This window comes from Lactuca virosa, chromosome 1 (genome assembly GCF_052849685.1).
Source record: "Lactuca virosa cultivar CGN04683 chromosome 1, Lactuca_virosa_CGN04683_v6, whole genome shotgun sequence".
NCBI lineage: Eukaryota > Viridiplantae > Streptophyta > Magnoliopsida > Asterales > Asteraceae > Lactuca > Lactuca virosa.
In genome coordinates, this window is record NC_136426.1 from 83,432,138 (window position 1) to 83,450,640 (window position 18,503).

General features: G+C 31.7%; 1 protein-coding gene across 1 annotated transcript; it reads right to left on the bottom strand.

Moving 5' to 3' along the window:
* Positions 1-847: 847 nt before the first annotated feature.
* Positions 848-18,289, bottom strand: LOC145149400 (uncharacterized). The gene is made up of 12 exons (XM_079075209.1): positions 17,193-18,289; positions 16,867-16,905; positions 11,782-12,684; positions 11,625-11,678; positions 10,475-11,494; positions 8,852-9,748; positions 8,018-8,167; positions 7,241-7,347; positions 1,994-2,360; positions 1,751-1,891; positions 1,538-1,653; positions 848-1,341 (listed from the first exon to the last, which is right to left on the bottom strand). The coding sequence occupies exons 1-12, from the start codon at positions 18,123-18,125 to the stop codon at positions 933-935; spliced, it is 5,136 nt and encodes a 1,711-aa protein (XP_078931335.1). The 5' UTR covers positions 18,126-18,289; the 3' UTR covers positions 848-932.
* Positions 18,290-18,503: the final 214 nt, after the last annotated feature.

Consider the following 18,503-nt stretch of genomic DNA (forward strand, 5'->3'; position numbering starts at 1 on the left):
CCATTGTGCGGGTCACACCCTTGGGTTGCATGACCCTTATTGATGATTTGGGTGCTAGTTCTAGCCCTTTGATGAAAGTTCCTTCCAAGACCTGTTCTGGAAATTCGCCCAAATGCCCCGTCATCTTCTCGAAGGTCCCCTCATACGAGAGTTGAAATCTTGCTAAAAGTCTTTGTTTAAAAGTCGCCCAAGTCCGGAAAGGTGTTTGGTTTTCAGCCCATCTATACCAAGCTAGTGTTAATCCCTCCATGCATAAGGAGGTTGTCTTGAGTCGTTCCGTGTCTTTAATACCTTGGATCTCATAGTAGCGTTCCACCCGGTCGATCCAACCATGGGAGTCTTCCCCATCGAATATGGGCATCTCGATCTTCTGAAAGTCAGCCTGTTGGAAGTTACTTCTAGATATCCTAATTTTAAATAAAGATAGCGACTACCTAATTTGAGTAAATAATTAAATAATTACTAATTAGTCGATAATGTTGACCTAATCGTCGAGTTGTATCACTTTCAAGATTTTTCTACAAGGCTCTCTCTCTCATCACCATCGAAATTTCCCTACCTTATAATACCTTTTCACAGTCAGTTTTATCAAGACAATAGTATAGTGCCTCGTGGTTTTCCCTGGTTTTCACCCATATACCTGTGTTCTAGTTTGTGCTTTAGCGACTCTTATATTATCATATTTATAACAAGTGGGTTAATTGCATGAGAGTGAAGGAATCATTGCTTAATTTTAACAATTACATTAATACAAATCCTCTATATACCTGCTTCACAAATTCTAACTGCAATAACAATCAACAGCTTGTATAAAAGAGCAATGATTAACAATTCAATACTTACTTCGTTGACTGAATTAACAATAGCTAATTCAATTTAATAAAAAATTTATATACAATTGATTTAACAAACAACTTGATACATATACGCTCTTACAGTGGCCGAAATTCAACGCCACATAAAATAAGGCCGGATAGAGTTCCTTCATAACTAATTAACTTCAAATTCACACGAAAACTATCATTTTTTATGAGTTCATGATTTAGGTTGAATTTCCAGACCTTAACTTCCATCCATCCATCTGGCCTTTGTTGTGGAGCTTGATTAGTATCATGTAAATTCCATGGTTTTGGGGATCTAAAATAAATAATTTCAACCTCTTTCTTGTTCCGGTGAAGTAGATTTCGTACTTTCACAGGACAATGCAGCCCACGACACTTTTCTGAAAGCTTGAACACAAGATAACACGTGTAGTCTGTATCTCGTGATAACATTTGACTTTTCATCTTGCAATTGATACGAAGTACTTGTTGTGGTAGAAGCTCAATCACCTCTAGAAATCTGCATATATAATATGGTTGTGTACTTATCAGATGAAGCTTTTGTTGTGGTATTGTAAAATTCAATACACATGAATAGGATTTCCAGTTATGAAATCTGGTTTATTATAAGAAATTTTCAAATATATGGTAAGCATAGCTAATTAAACACATTGTAATCGTGGATTCATGGTTAGGATTTAGTTCAAAAAGCAAACCTGGATTGAATTGATGGTTTTGTTTTGAAAAGCTTCACATCAGAATAGTTGTAAAGAGCCGCCTTTGCTGAAAGCATAAGATATTTCTTTCCGTTCACTTCGTTGAGCAAAAACAGCTATTCATCATACGTTCAGAGAGAATTTATCAAAACCCCACAAAGGAAATTATTCGTCCTATGGATAATTAAAATTAGTTAATAATTAAAGAATAACCTTTTCATCTCCATCCTCATTTTCAGATCTCTTAAATATTTCTTCAAGGTTAGTTGGCAATTGTTGCATGAGATTCACGTTTGAGTCTGATTTCAGGACTTGTTGCACTTCTTGTATTTCATCCGTTTCTTCATGTTTCACCTGTACAAGAATTTGTAAGACACTGTTATAAACGTACGTGTAACCTATATAAACAGAAAGAATTAATCAACAAAGGGAATTAAAGAGTATTTTCAAACTTGCATTATCAATGGCTCGAAACTCAATGCCTTCAACATATATGCCATGGCTTCCACAATAGTATCGTGAAAGGCTTTCTAGCAGAAACTCCAAGTCAATATTTTCCTTGTCATTTGAGAATCGACACAGTTCAATCATCATCCAATCATCTTCTCTCCATGTTGCGAAATATGCATGTAAGGTTTCGCTCCCTCTCCCCTTTTTGTACTTAAGGTTTACGTACATCTGCTTAGCTAGAGATTTTCTTGGACCACAAATTCTAAAGATGAGATGAATCCCATAATTGACGCCCGGAGATAATAATTGAGTTTGTATCTTCATTTTGATCTTTAGATTCGAAAAATCTAGCATCTCTGCTACCTTTTGAAATCTGTGCTTATTAAAAATGTCAAAGTCTAAATTAGTAATAGCCTCTATGCCGCGAATACACGCTTCTACTTTTGGATTTTATGTTTCTTTTCAGTTTACTTTTCACCCAAAGTAAATTATCCAACAAGAGTTCAAATTCACATTTACTTTTATTGTATATATCAAGAAACATTAACCTTTAATTATGATTCTTTTTTTTCCATAAAATTTCTATATATCATAGATGAGTGAGTATTAATCATATTTAACTTGTTAAACCCACAGTAAATTATATGTTTAGTGAGCACATATACCAGTTCTTTGTAAGAAGAAAATAAATGATTAGATTAAAACTTGAACTTCTAGTTGATAAGTTCAAGAAATTAAAAAACTAATGTATTGTTATCTTGTGATTAATGACATAGTTGAAGTTCATGACTGCTCAAAGAAGTGTATGGCTAAGACAACTTATAAAAGATTTAAACCAAGATTCGGAGTATGTCATCCCTCTCTTTTGTGATAATCTATCTTCTATCAAACTTGTTGAGAACCTACCTTCCATGTTCGAACCAAACACATTGAAGTTCAATCTTCACATGCTTTATTATAACTTGAAGGTTCTTTGATTTGTGAAATGGTAATTAAGAAGCTTTTATGTGTCTGGGTTAAAAGGGCAAAATGAAAATACGGATAAGTTGGAGGATAACGAGAAGAAGTAAATTTCTTTGAATTAATCTCAGAACTTGAATCTGTTTTTGAAGTATTACAATTCATGACATAGTCATTATGCCAAGATGGAGTTTTTCGTGTTCTTCCACTACTTCTGAGATTTTTTGACCATGACGGGCATTTTGGTCATTTTCTGCAACTGAAGAATCAGTATCACTTTCAAGGACTTCTGGTTGTTGAGGAATATTGAAATTCTCATCCTCATTGATAAAATAAATATTATCAAAGTTGTAATCCTCAAAAGGAATGAAATCTTGAGTATTCACTTCAAAGCTTTGAGTTTCATCATTAATTGCATGTGGAATAACATTTGTTTTCTCTTCTCAACTTTCTTGATTCCCTTTGAATGGAAATAATGATTCATAAAAGATAACATCCATAGACATGATTATTTTCTTTTCTTGCAAATCATACAACTTGGAAGCTTTCTGACCACTCTGATATCCAATGCAACAACACATGGTAGCTCTTGGTTCAAACTTTGGTTTATGAGGAATTGTATTGGTTGCAAAACATAGACAACCAAATACCTTGAGATTATCATAGGAAGGAATTTTTCCATGTAACTTTTGGAATGGTGTTTCCCAATTTAGAATAGATATAGGGAGTATGTTGATGATATAGGTAGCCATTAAAATGGCGTGTCCCCATAAATGAATGAATAAAACATGTAACTTTGAGTGGAATAACAAAGATCTAGCAAGTTGTAAAAGATGTTGATGTTTACTCTTCCATTTTGCTGAGGTGGATAGGAAACAGTTCTTTGATGAACTATTCATAAAAAGGAAAAAAGTTTATGACAATTGTGATTTGTAAATTCACTTCCATTGTCAGTTCTTATGATTTTGACAGAAGTTTTGGAACTGATTAGCCACATGAATGAAAAAGTTAGATAAAGTTATAAAGACTTAATTGGGTTTTATCATTCAAGAGAAATGTCCATTTTGACCTTGATAAATCCTCAACAATGGTCAAAAGATATGAAGCTCTTGTAATGGTTTTTGATCTATATGGTCCCCAAAGATCCACATATATGAGTTTGAAAATTGAATCAACACAAGAATCACTACCTGGAAAAGGTAATCTTTGCTGATTTGCAAGATGACATGGAATACAAGCAATTTTTTCATCAACAAATTTCTTTGGAACAAAGCTCAAATTAGTGTTATCCATAGCGATAGCGAGGTAATAGCCACAACCTACCTATATGCTATGCTATGTAGGGATAGCGATGAAATAGCGAGGACTATTTCATTTTTAGCGAATGCCTATTAAAAATTTAATACTACTTTTATATTCGTCTAATTAGCAATTATAACTAATATATAAGCTACATCCTCCCTAATAAATAAAGAACTTTTTGCCACTTGTCAATTTCTTATGCATTTGGACACATGTAATTTTGTGGTTAATTCTTAGAAATTAATTTCCACTTGTCATTTTGTGGTAATTTTTGATTTTCTTAATTAACTATCTAATTTTCAAATTTTAATATGTTTCCTTCAATATATAATTCAAAATTGACATGTTTTTTTAAGTTCATTGTAATTTTAGGCAAAATGGTCTAAATAAAAAAATAATCATACTTTGTTGTTTTTTATTGATATTTAATGTTTTCTTTAAAAAAAATTTAAATTTATATCTTCATATATAATTTTTTTTAAACAACTCGTGTAATATACGGGATTTACACCTAGTGTAGATAATATAATAACAATTGAATGGTATAACTTATAACTGATTAACAATGAGTCAATGACTTAATCAATTAATGAACAATAAATACATACATACTACATAGAAATTGAGAGACACGCCATACTAGAATGACAATAGTTTTTAGTGACATTAATTATAGGAATCGAATATAAGGTTAACGTATTCTTTCTTATTATTCAACAATTAACCCAAAGGAGCTATATATACAATATGTGAAAGAGTTGTAAATAAAATAGGAGATAACTAATATGAGACAACTAATAGAAGTCATCTAATAGGAGAACATCTAATAGGAGACAACAAGTTCTAAACAGGAGGATTTTTTATTATTATTTAAAAACTAAAATAGTAGTGAAATAAACTAAATAAAATTCAGTAATAAAAAAACAAACTCAACTATGCTACGACTTTCCTAATCATGTAATCAACATTGACCTAGTTATTTAAAATGTGTTCTATCTAAGCTGGTATTGAGAACAACTAACAAGCTCTAGTATATTCTCTTTTACCTAATTAATTAACCAAAACAAGCTCTTCAGTTAATCCTAACTTTTTACTAACTTATTTAAACGAGCTTTTAATCAAATCAGAAAGCAACATTATGATTTGTGTAAATTCCCAGCAATATTCAATACTTCTCACAAGCTCGGAAGCGTAAAATATGAAATTTCAGTTTATATCATAATTAAATCCCAACATGGAACCAATATTATACTTGTTGCTTATTAACAGTTGATTATAACAATTACGGATTTCAACAACTGATTAACTAGATTGATTTAATCCTAAATTAGGTGATCAAGCTAAAAAGAATCAAAATCAAACATTCATTAAATGCAAAACTGAAAAATCTAGATAGAATCACAAATCAAAAACCAAATCTAATGATTGATTGCATAAAAAGTACTAATCTATGCAATACTAATTATGGATATGATATTGTTATCTCTTAGTCATTTTCTTTAGATTAACTTAGGTTAATTTTGTATTAATATTTTGATTGTGGATGTAGTTTTTGGAGCAACAAGAAGTGACGATTTCAAGGAGCTTTTTTCTTCTTCGTTTCGTATTGGGTATTAGTATAATTTTCTATCCTTTTTATTATTATTATTATTTTTTTGAACGCTGGGCTTAGTGGTTAGAAGTTACTATCAGGAAATTGTTCATGTCGGGGCTAGAACTCGAGACCTCCAATCTAAGAGGCAAAGCCTCTACCAAGTGGGCTAGTCCCACATTGGCTATTGTTATTATTATTATTATGAGTAGTTAGTTTTTAATTCCAATGTTGGGTGAATCTATAGAACATCTAAATGAATAGGAATAATTTTGTGTGGGTTTTGATGATATTCTGTGGAAATATTTTCTAGTAAAACTTATGTTTATGTTCATATGTCTTTAATCATGAGTTTAGATATGTGAATGTTTAATTAGTTGGTAAATTTCTTGATTACGTAATAGATCTTCAAATTAACAAGCAACAAATGGTTCTTGTGTTTGTTTTCACTTCATACAATCATGAAATATTTTTTTCCAACATGGTAGTGAAAACTTTTTGACTTCTCTTGGATTTGATGACTTTTAAATCTTAATGCTAGTTAATTCCCATTAATTACGTGCTTCATGAAAATTGTGACTTCAACTAAGAAACTATGTTATGAGCTTCTCTAACCATTGTATTAACTAAGAAAAATCAAGGTAATCCTAAGCTTCTTAGATTGCTATAGCCAAAGTAGGATCCATCAAACCTATTGCACCACAAAATTATGATGATTAGGCAACTGGTTGAACTTGCGATTTATCCTGACTTTGGAACATTTTGTTTTATAGATTTTATATTTTGTTATTTTACTTTTTTTTTTATAAATTAGTTTTTATCACCTTTAATATTTTAAGAACCATGCATGTGTGTCGCATGCATGCTAGTTTGATTATTTTATGTTAGTTATTTTATGTGTCTCTCCGATTTCCTTTCTAGACTTAGTCAAACGTTAGTGGGAATTAGTGGGTAACTATTCTCCTTTAAATGTGTTTGACTATTTGTGTAAGCCATTATATGGCATATTCTTCACTTTAATCAAGTAAGTATCACATACATGATGTTAGTTCAAAATAGATATTAATTATCTTTGACATTTCAAAAAAAAAAATAGATAATACTTTTAATTTAATAGACACTCATCGTAATTGAAATAGAAAAGAAACTAAACAATCAAAAAGAGAGCCATTTGGGTGTTTCTAAAAAAACCTGTGATTGGACATATGTGTGTGGCCGTCTTGGTGGATGTATGGACCCCACATATACATATGTCACATCATTAGTGGTTCATTTAAGATTCATATATATATATATATATATATATATATATATATATATATATATATATTGATGGCCATAGTTCATACACACAAAGACGCGAGGAAAGGAATAGAGTGGAACAAAGAAAGAGAGTAGACCTTGAGTGTGGAACATATTTCCATTTATGTGACTGGCGTTGTTTGTATAAAAACTTCCATGCTGATATCATTTCATTTCTTTCTCCATTAGCACCTACTGAAAACCACTGTAATAATAATAAACACAGATCAAGCCCGATTTCTATTATTTTCCCACACGGCCACACATGTATAATTTTGTGTGTGCGAGTGCATACGTACGTAAGAGAAAGATTCATTTATATATGTATGTGTGTGTGTTTGTTTGTTTGTGTGTGTTTGTATATATATATATATATATATATATATATATATACATACACACACACACATACACACATATATATATATATATATATATATATATATATATATATATATATATATATATGTGTGTGTGTGTGTATATATATATATATATATATATATATATATATATATATATATATATGTGTGTGTGTGTGTATGTGTGTGTACGTAAACCAAGGTACTTTGTAAGAAAAATATTCATTTACACTAAAAGAATCAACAAATAACATGAATCAATGAATACTAAATTTTGTAGAGCAAAAATTCTAGCTAGTCATGGCAAATTGTGATCGATCATGTGCAAGGTATTTAAGTTCTGAAGTCGAAGGGGCAATTCAAGATATATGTTTAATATGTTAAAAAATATCAAGGGGGAGTATGAAAGTTAACAAATTAAAGAAGTCAATTGGTTTTCATAAACATTTTACAAGAAAGGATGCAAGGAATACAAAAAACACAAAATGACTTGCATAAGCGAACGAGTTATACCATTGTGCCTTTTTGAAGGATGATTCCTGTGGAGAGCAAGTTGTGGAGGTCCTTTTTCCTTTTAGTGGAGTAGATCTCCAAAAAATTGGATATTTTAAATATTTGTTCATAATCATCGGGCAATTTGCGCTCCCATATTTCATAGTCCTCCTGTATATTAGTTAAACAAATCAGAAATTTATATATCAATTCACTCACCATTTATCTGGGTGAACATGGTACGACAACAATCCTTTTTCCCCAAACTGTACACCGTACCGGTTGTATTTGGTACGAAAACTTTGTTAACGGTACAACCGTATTATACCAAGTATACTTGATACCAACTTGTTTGGCTAAAGTTTGGTTCGTAAAATTGGTAATGGTATATACCAACTTCTTTATATTTTTCTATTGTAGAAGTTAAAGACGAACAAGGGAATAAGATAACTTTTTCGTTTAGTAAAGAAATTAGTTAAGTAATTCTTTATATTTACTAAAGAATTTTGTTGAAGTAATGTTTTAATTTAGCATGACAATAACTATTGACTAATGAAGCTAAACGGTTTATACCATTCTCTTAAAATTCTAAACATTAAAGACACTACACAAATGAAATATATTGAAATATGTGAAATCATTTATCATTTAGATATCTATTTGTTTTGTACTTCCAATAATACATAAAAATATCCAACCAAAAATGGTTCTTAAATTATTTTAGTCCTTATTCGTTAAAAATGAATTTTCATTTGTTACTATCCAAAAAGAACTATTGTTAATACTTATTAAAGACGGTACATTTTTTTTGTTTAGTTATGTCTTGATACATGCTTACTTGTGTATGAAACTTACTTGGAATTCCAACGATTTCTTGAGTTGTAGTAGCACATCGCGTGATGTTGGTCGTTTTTTATTATCATCATGTAAGCATTGGTAGGCAATCATTTGAAATGTAGCCAACGATTTTGGGGCAATTTGTTCTTTTATACCTTCGAATACCATCTCATCAAGTTTTCCTTCATTGAAGTTGTTTTTAACCAATACAGATAGATGCCCATGCGTATTGTAATCAACATATGCATCTCTGCCAAACAATATCTCAAATAAAACAACGCCGAGTGAATATATATCAGATTCTTTGGTTAAGAAACCCAATTTCATGTATAGTGGGTCAATATAGCCTCTTGTGCCACAAGCATCATCAATGACAAAGTCAATATCCTTATTTAATGGACTTATTAACGAAATCCCAAAATCAGAAATTTTTCCTTTCCAATCATTGGTTAATAGAACGTTTGAGCTTTTAATGTCTCTATGCATCACCGGCTCTTGTGCCGCTCCACCTCCATGAAGGAAATCCAACCCGCTTGCAATATCGATGCATATCTCAAGCCGTTTCATCCACATAAGACCTTTGTCCTCCAAGTACCTATCCAGACTTCCTCTAGAAGCATACTCATAAACAATGATTTTTTCACCCATTTCGTTGCAATAGCCTAAAAGACCAATACAATTTTCATGTTTATACTCCAAGAGAATTTGAAGCTCCATCAAAAATTGGTGTTCTCCCTGACCATATCTGGCATGCAACCGCTTTGCAGCAATAGTAGAACGTCCCTTAGCATGTGTAACTTCTCCTTTATATACATCCCCAAATCCTCCATGACCAATCAAGTTGTTATGACTGAAGTCTTGTGTGGCAGTTTTAATGTCATCAAGTGAGAATTTGAGGTGGTCCTTGATGTTTTCCTGTGAATCATTAAACACCAGATGAACTTAATAATTCAAAAATAAGTTGAACCTCTTATTAAAAATCAGTTATATATTATATTTTTTATCGATAGTATAAGATTATTATATTTTACAAAATCTTTCCATTTTTAATGGATAATTGATTAACTTGGACGTGTTCGCTATCTAACATTGTATTAATTTTTTTTATTTTCAGAAATACACTAGACACTAGTTATCATATGCAACAGTGCAACTTAATATATGATCATCTAACTACTCCTAAACTTCTAAATTCTCTTTAGGCCAAAATTGGAACATAGTATTATACAAATTAATGTTTCTGAAGTGATCAAACTAATCAATACTAACAGGCTTTGGGCAGGTCATGTTTCTCAGGGCGGGAGGTCCAAAACAGTTTTTTTCAAACAAAACCATGCCAAAACAGTTGCTTTTTTGGACTAGTATTTTTTATGATCTAAATTAGTCCTTCGTAATAACCTTGGAAAAAGCCATTAAATCAATTTTTACCCCTACTGTGGAAACTACCCTTAAAATTTTGCAGGCCCTCTTTGTTCTTTTTCATTACAGTGTCGATGTGGGATGAGTGTGTTCAACAGAAAACTTGAAAAGTTGGAAATGTTAGTGCATTTTAAACTAGCATCATAAATCCGACATTTCTTTTAAAATGATATCGACGGAGCTCCTAATTAGCAAATGTTAGTGCTTTAAATAATGACTTACTTGTAAAGATAACGCTTCCTCAAGTTCCTTAATTATGACTTCTGCTGTTGGACGGTCAGTTTGAGATTCAGCCACACATTGATATGCAATTTTTGTAAATGTATCCAATGAATCTTGGTCGGGTCCTCTACTTGAAGTGAAAATGTTGTCATGAGTTTCTTCCATCAACTTAGGATCTACCATTTCCCTAATTGTTCCCTCATTGAAGCGACGTCTTGCGACAGGTGCAATCCCGTTGATATTTTCTTTGGTGTAAATTGCATCATTGGCAAGCTTCCCTGACAGGATCTCAAATAAAACGACTCCAAAAGAGTAAATGTCTGATTCATTTTTCAACCGACCCGTTTTAAAATATTCTGGGTCCCAATAAAAATCTGTGCCTGCAAGAGTTTCTGTATTGAGAGTCTTGTTCACTTGTTGACTTTTTTTCACACTGCGTAATCTGGAGAGCCCAAAATCAGCAATCTTGGCTTGCCAATTCTCACTTAACAAAATGTTATCGCTTTTTATATCACGGTGTATTATCCTTCGATCGTCCTCTATCTTGGTGTGAAGGTAATTCAATCCACATGCAATATCAATACATATCTTTATACGTTGCACCCAAGTAAGATTAGTCAACTTACCACCGGTGCTTCCCAAATAATCACTAAGGCTTCCTTTAGAAGCATGCTCGTAGACAAGTATCATATGATCACCTTCCTTGCAAAAGCCAAGAAGAGAGATTATGTTGGGATGCTTACAATTTGTAAGCATTTCAATTTCTGCTAGGAACCCTTCTATTCCTTGTTTGTCTTCTCTATTCAATATGCGTTTTATAGCTACAGTGGAGCGCTTCTTGGCATGCTCCCTTGTCTTCTTCTCTTCTAATGGCAACGAGTTTTTGCTATCAAAATGGTCAAGTTCTGCTTTGTACACCTCACCATATCCGCCTGACCCAATGAGGTATGTTTTACCAAAATTCTCGGTGGCCAATTGTATATCAATGAGTGGGATCTCTAAGTGTTTCAAGTCTTTCCCCTGCAACACTTTACTCAAATTAAAAACGGGGTGTTGCAATAGCAGAAGAAATTAAACATCAAGATGAAGAGCAAAAATGAAAAGAGAAATATCACTTTTAGACCAAAACCAAATTATTTAGATCACTTACCTTCAAGCTCTTGGAAGTCATGCCCTTAACCATAGAGTGAGCCTTTGATATGAACTATAACAATGGGAAATAAATTAATGAGCATATATATGAGTGATTATGCCAAGTGCCAACACGCAAAACGAAAGCTAAAATAAATGAAGGGTATACGTCTTACAGCAGGGTTTTGATGTTTCCATTGAAATTCCAAGGCTTTCTCAAGTTGTATGACAATCTGATGTATATTTGGACGTTGTTGTCGTTGTTCCTTCACGCAGTAGTATGCTGTTTCCGAAAAGATTTTGAATGATTTTGGGTCCATTTGTTTCCTTAGAACCGGATCTATCATATCTTCAAGTCTTCCCTCTTCATAGTATGATCTGGCCGATGGAGCTAACAACTTATCATCATCACAATGCTTTCCGCACAGGACTTCAAATAATACAATGCCAAATGAATAAATATCCGACTTGTGGGTCACGATTCCACTCTGAACATATGTTGGGTCACGGTACCCTATCGTACCACAAACATCCGCAGGAATGCAAAGACGGTCCCTTCGACTTGCTGTCTGAGTGATGGAAAGTTCAAAACCAGATAATTTTGCTTCCCACTGCTCATCCAGTAAAATCTTGGAGCTCTTGATATCACGGTGTATGATGCTGAAATCACGTCGCTTATCATAATAAATGTAACTCAAAGCGTGCGCGGCACCAACACATATCTGCAATCTTCGCATCCATGTCAGGGTCGGGTCTCGTAGATAGTCGTACAAACTTCCATGGATCTCATGTTTGTTTATGACGATCTTCTCACCGTTCTCATCACAAAACCCAATGATAGAGACAAGATTTTTATGCTTAAGTTTAGAAAGCATCGAAACCTCCATAAAAAACCCTTTGCTTTCTCTCCATGAGTTATCATCTAAAAACCTCCGTGCAACAATATTGACTGATTGATGTGACCGCAAGACTTGTCCTTTGTACTCCTTTCCAAACCCATCACGTCCGATAAGGTTTGCATCAGAAAAGTTGTTGGTGGCTGATACTATCTCTTCAAGTGGGATTTGTAAGTGAGCCAACTGTTTGTAAGAAAACAAAGACAAATGAAGAAGCAGGTAATGGTAATATACAATAGTGATGCGTGTGTATATATAGACAGCCAACTCCCATCTCTACTTTCCTTTTTGTTTTCTAGTTCTAATAGTGTCGCACTTAGAACACAATTTACAATTTAGACTATATGTTTGGCAGACTAGCTTATACTCAAGCTGTCAGGTGAAAAGCTAGCAGATAGATGAAAATCTATTTGTTGGCCGATAAGCTAACCGATAAAAACAAAGACGTTTGGTAAAGCTAGCTAATAAACTACTTTAAATATATAAAAGACAAAAAAGGGTATCTAGAAAATCGAGTTTATTTTAATTAATAACGGTGAGTAGCTTTTTTCAAAAGCTAACTTATAAATTACTTTTTTGTTGCCAAACATTACAACTTATATATAAAAGCTTAAAAAATAAACTAGTTGTATTGTGCCAAACAAAGCCCAATGTTTGGTAATATTGTGTATGCGTGTACTTTTTGCAAGTGATCAATGTTTGATATGGTGAGAGTTGCCTTCCGCTTAAGAAAATTATATATTCACAAGTTCTACTTTAGTTAATTACAATTTAAAGTATTATCCTTTGTGTATATTATATTTTACTATTAGATTTGATATTTGATATTTAGTAGTTTAATCTTGGAATAAATCACATTCAATCTGTTGTTATAATATTTTTTTTTGGATTTTGGTTCAAATAAATTTTTTGTTCTTTGATTTTTTAGCTCTTCAAATTTAACCATGGCCACACCCACACCTAGAGTTGTACCCGGTCACCATGGACTAAAAAGGCCTAGTCCCCTCTTTAAGCATGAAACTTTGGACCAGAAAAGTCCATTGGTTTAGTCTGGCCCGCCTTGGACAAAACAAGCCCGTTCTTCTTTTCATTTGTTATTATGAATTATGAAATGCCACAAACATTAGTAAAAACATTTAAACATATTTTTTATTCATAAATAAATAACGAATGTATTGTAATAAAAATCTGATGTACTTTTATTCACTTATTAATAACAAGGGTTGAAACTATAAAAAAATTTATTTTATCTTAAAACTATATCAATGTGAATGTCTATTTATAGAAAAAATAAAAAATTATAAATTTTGATATATTTAAAATCGTTTTTCGATAGATGTTTTATCTTTTAAGTAACAACTTTACAGGCTTGTGGTTGTGTGTACTACTGATTTCTTATTTATTTGCTTACTGAATGTGTAATTCATGTGGGTAATCTACAGTTCATCGGGTCAATTCAACTGAGATCCATTTACTGTCTATTCATTTGCATTTTTGATTTTATACTTTTAGGTTTCATATGATGTTATGTGGCTTTAAGATTGTCTCAACCTCAATGATTATGTGGGACCTTTCTTTTACCAAATATAAACCTTCAAATTAAAGCAAAACAAAGCTTGAAGATTGGGGAAAATGGGGTTTTAACAAGAAAATATCATGAATTGGTGTTTTCTAGGATTGATATTTATTAATTTTTTTACACTTATGCGGTTAGAAGAAGCTACCTTTTATTGTGATTGTAAAACTATACAGTTGGTTATCAAGCAGAAGAAATAAATAGAATTAGAAAGTAGCAATAAATGAATCCTAATAATTTGGTGTAAAATGGTGTATTGTAACAGGGAAGGCAAATTGTTGATAGAGAGTGAAGAAGTCTGTAGGATATGATCTTGTTAGCCGACAAAATACATTATGTTGACTTGATGGCAGAGATGGACTAAAGCTCTTTCAATTTGATTGAGTTCATTGCACTCGAGGCATGTATAGAGACCGTTATTATAAATGTTCATTTTGTTGACTTGATAACAGAGATGGACTGAAACTCCTATATGAAAGATTTGCACATATGTTCATATATAAACATATGTTCATATATGAACAGATGTATGAACAGATGTTCATATTAATCCAAACCTACTCAAGTTTCATTCCTATGTCTTCTATATGTTTTCCCCTGATTTTTGTTCTGTATTATAAGTTACCCAATTCAATTCCTATCTTATCTATGTTAGTGTTCAAACATTTATTAGCATATGTTCATTTATGAACATACTAGTTTATAACCCGTGAGAACCACGGTTACAAAATTAATTAAATTTTTATGATAAAAACTCAAAATTATTAATTAATTATTTTAAATAAATTATTAATTAATAGATTTTTTAGTTATATAAATTTTAAGCATTGATTTAAATAAATATGTGAAATTATATCATTTTATAATTTGTATTAATTTTATTTTAATTTTTATTCTAATGTTATTAATTTAATTTAATTAAAGTGGAAATTTTGAAATTTTAATTTTGAAATGGAGTTGACAAGTGGCATGCATTAATTAGGAGACATAATATTGTGACACGTGACAAAAAGAGAATAAAATATGCATTAATTATGATGCCTAATATGATGACACATGTCAAAAGAAGAATAAAACTATTCTTTTATTAGAATAGGGATGTTTATATACTTTTATCCTTAATTTAATCTAATTGTGATACAAGTGGTTAGCGAATGTTTTTTGGTTATGTATTGCTAAAAATTAACCATATGAACATGTAAAAGTTGATTAGAGAATCTGAAAAAATTATGTTTATTTATGAACATATTTTCATTTATGAATGAACATATGTTCATTTATGAACATGTAAAAATTGATTAGAGAATCTAAAAAAGTTATGTTCATAAAGATTATTAGACAATCATACCCTTAATGACATAATCTAATCCAATGGTTTAGATGGTTGTTATGTGGTGTTATTTGGTTATGTGTTGAACCTATATATATATATATATATATATATATATATATATATATATATATATATATATATATATATATATATATATCGTAAAAAAACAATCATACCCTTAATGACAAAGCGTCGAAATTTAAAGCGATCAACGTCAAAAGGAAGGATTGTAGACTTTTACAATGGACGCACATGCACCGGATTATAACAAAACTCACTTCTTTTTTTTCGTTTAAAATTTTTTTTAGCTCATGTTTTTTATCGTAAAAAAAACAGAGTATACCGTTGTTCATAATTTTTCGTCCTCTTTCCAAAAAGATCAATGATGATATATAAAAAACGAACTTTTTTTGAAAAAAACTCACTTCAATTTCTTTGTTGAAAATTAAGGTTTATTTTTTTTATAGAAAAAACAATTAATAAATATATCAAAATTCATGCTTTTTTGTACTTTTTAAACATAGATTCATATTCGTGTAAAAAAAATTAAAAAAAATAAATAAATAAAAACGATATTTCAGTTCAGATTCACATTGTGAACCTGTTCAGATTCATATTCTGAACCTGTTCAGATTCACATTGTAAACTTTCTCAGATTTATAGCGTGCATAATAATCGAGCTTTTTCACATTGTGAATGTTAAATATTGAAATATTTACAGTTTAGATTCACAGTGTGAATCTACAATGATCGAGGTTTTTTTTTTTTTTTGTGAACCTTTTCAGATTCATAATGTGCATAATAACAAGTCAGATTCACAATGTGAATCTAAACTGATCGAGCTTTTTCACATTGTGAATATTAAAAATTGAAATATTTACAGTTTAGATTCACAGTATGAATCTACACTAATCGATGTTTTTTAGTCGGTGTTGATGTTTATTAATAGAGTACAAAAAATTAATATTTTTTGGTATAATTAGTTATTTTTTTATAAAAATAAACTTAAATATTAAAAAAACAAACAAAATGAAGTGGGTGTTTTTTGAAAAAAAAAAGTTTGTTTTTATATATCATCATGGATCTCTATGGAAAGAGGATGAAAAATCGAGAACAACGGTATATTCGGTTTTTTTTTGATAAAAAATGTGGCCTAAAAAAATTTTAAACGAAAAAAAAAGGTGGATTTTTTGGTAAGGAGTTTGATTTTTTTATATAATCTGGTGTGTGTCCAATGTACAAGTGTGCATCTATTTGTTTGGCCGTTGATCATTATGATTTCCGACACTCACGATTGGTTCCTTGTTAATTATTGTTCTCTATTGAACCTCACCCTATATATATATATATATATATATATATATATATATATATATATATATATATAAAGGTTAACGTGCATAATTATAAGTTATAATACTACCACAATTGCCTCATCCCAAAACAGATCGATTACCTTCAAGCTCTTGGATGTTGCGCCTTCAATCTTTTCTTGCTGTCCAAAAAAAAAAAAAAATCATAGAGTAAGCGGTTGATGTCTAAGCAGGTAAGGCACTCTCCATATTGGAGATTTATTGTTCGAGTCCAGGATTTAGGAGAGGGTATGCAACATACTTTGATGTCTTAGCATATCCCTCTATCCTTGCAAAACAGGGAGCCACAGCCAGAGTAATCATTTGATATAAACTGCTACAATGAAAAATATATATCCAATAAACACGAGTTTATAATGACAGAGGTACGAACAGAAACTGGAAACAGATGAATCATCGATGGTCTTACATGATTTTCTTGTTCCTGTTGAGATTCCAGTGCTTTCTCAAGTTGTATGAGAATCTGATCTATACTTGGTCGTTCTGATGGTTCTGCCTTCAAGCAACAATATGCTATTTCTGAAAAGATTTTGAATGATTGTGGGTCCATTTGTTTCCATAGATCCGGATTCACCATATCATATATTCTTCCATTTTCAATATGTGATTTGGCCAATTCATATAGATAGTTCTCACCCTCGTTTACCATTTCTGTTTCCTTGCCACAAAGTATTTCAATTAATACCACGCCAAAGGAAAACATATCGGACTTGTGGGACACACTTCCAGTCTTGAAATATGTTGGGTCCATGTGTCCCCGTGTGCCACAATATCCAGATAGCTGGCAAGGACAGTTCCTTTCAGCTGCTGCCCGATTCATGGAAAGTTCAAAACCAGATAATTTTGCTTCCAAGTTGTCATCTAGTAAAATCTTTGAACTCTTGATATCGCGATGAATGACGCTAAAATCACGTCCCTCATCATAATGAATGTAATTTAATGCCCGCGCAACACCAACACATATCTGCAACCTTCGCATCCATGTGAGGCTCGGGTCTCTTAGATAGTTACAAAGACTTCCACGGGTCTCAAGCTTGTTTATGACGATCTTCTCACCATCATCACCATCGTCACAAAACCCAACGATAGAGACGATATTTTGATGCTCAAGTGTACAAAGCATCGAAACCTCCATCCAAAACTCTTTGATTCCTATTCCATTCTTATCATCTAACCTCCGTGCAACGATATCGACCAATCGACCGGACTGCAAGAGTTGTCCTTTGTACTCCTTTCCAAATCCATCATATCTGATGAAATTTGCATCAGAAAAATTGTCGGTGGCAGATACTATCTCTTCAAGCGGGATTCGTAAGTGATCAAAATGTTTGTGGGAAGACATGATGTCTATCGAGTACCAAAAATTTAATTGAGGGGAACAGAAATATAAAAGCAGTGATGCGTGCGTATGTATATATTTGGGGATATGAACCAAACAATTTTGAAGAAAGAACTTGAACCAAACTGTGAGTGAAAACAAATCAGCAGACAATAAGACGAACGGAAAACAACTATAAACGATTTAAGGAACAACTCAGAGATCTTATCTTATCTGATACACAGTCAACGAAGAGACGAAAAATGAGAAAAGTTTTTATTTATTTATTTACTAATGGAACCACTGTAACAAAATAAATTAAATTTTTATAGTAAAATTCATAAATTATTTATCAATTACTTTAAATAAATCACTAATTATGAGATATACCAAAATTTTAAA

Coding starts and splice junctions, on each gene's coding strand:
- LOC145149400 (XM_079075209.1), bottom strand. CDS start 18,125: ATGTCTTCCCACAAACATTTTGATCACTTACGAATCCCGCTTGAAGAG. Junction 9,749..10,474: donor AGGAAGCGTTATCTTTACAA/GTAAGTCATTAT, acceptor AATGATTCACAG/GAAAACATCAAGGACCACCT. Junction 2,361..7,240: donor AAATATGTTCCACACTCAAG/GTCTACTCTCTT, acceptor TAATAAGCACAG/ATTTCAAAAGGTAGCAGAGA.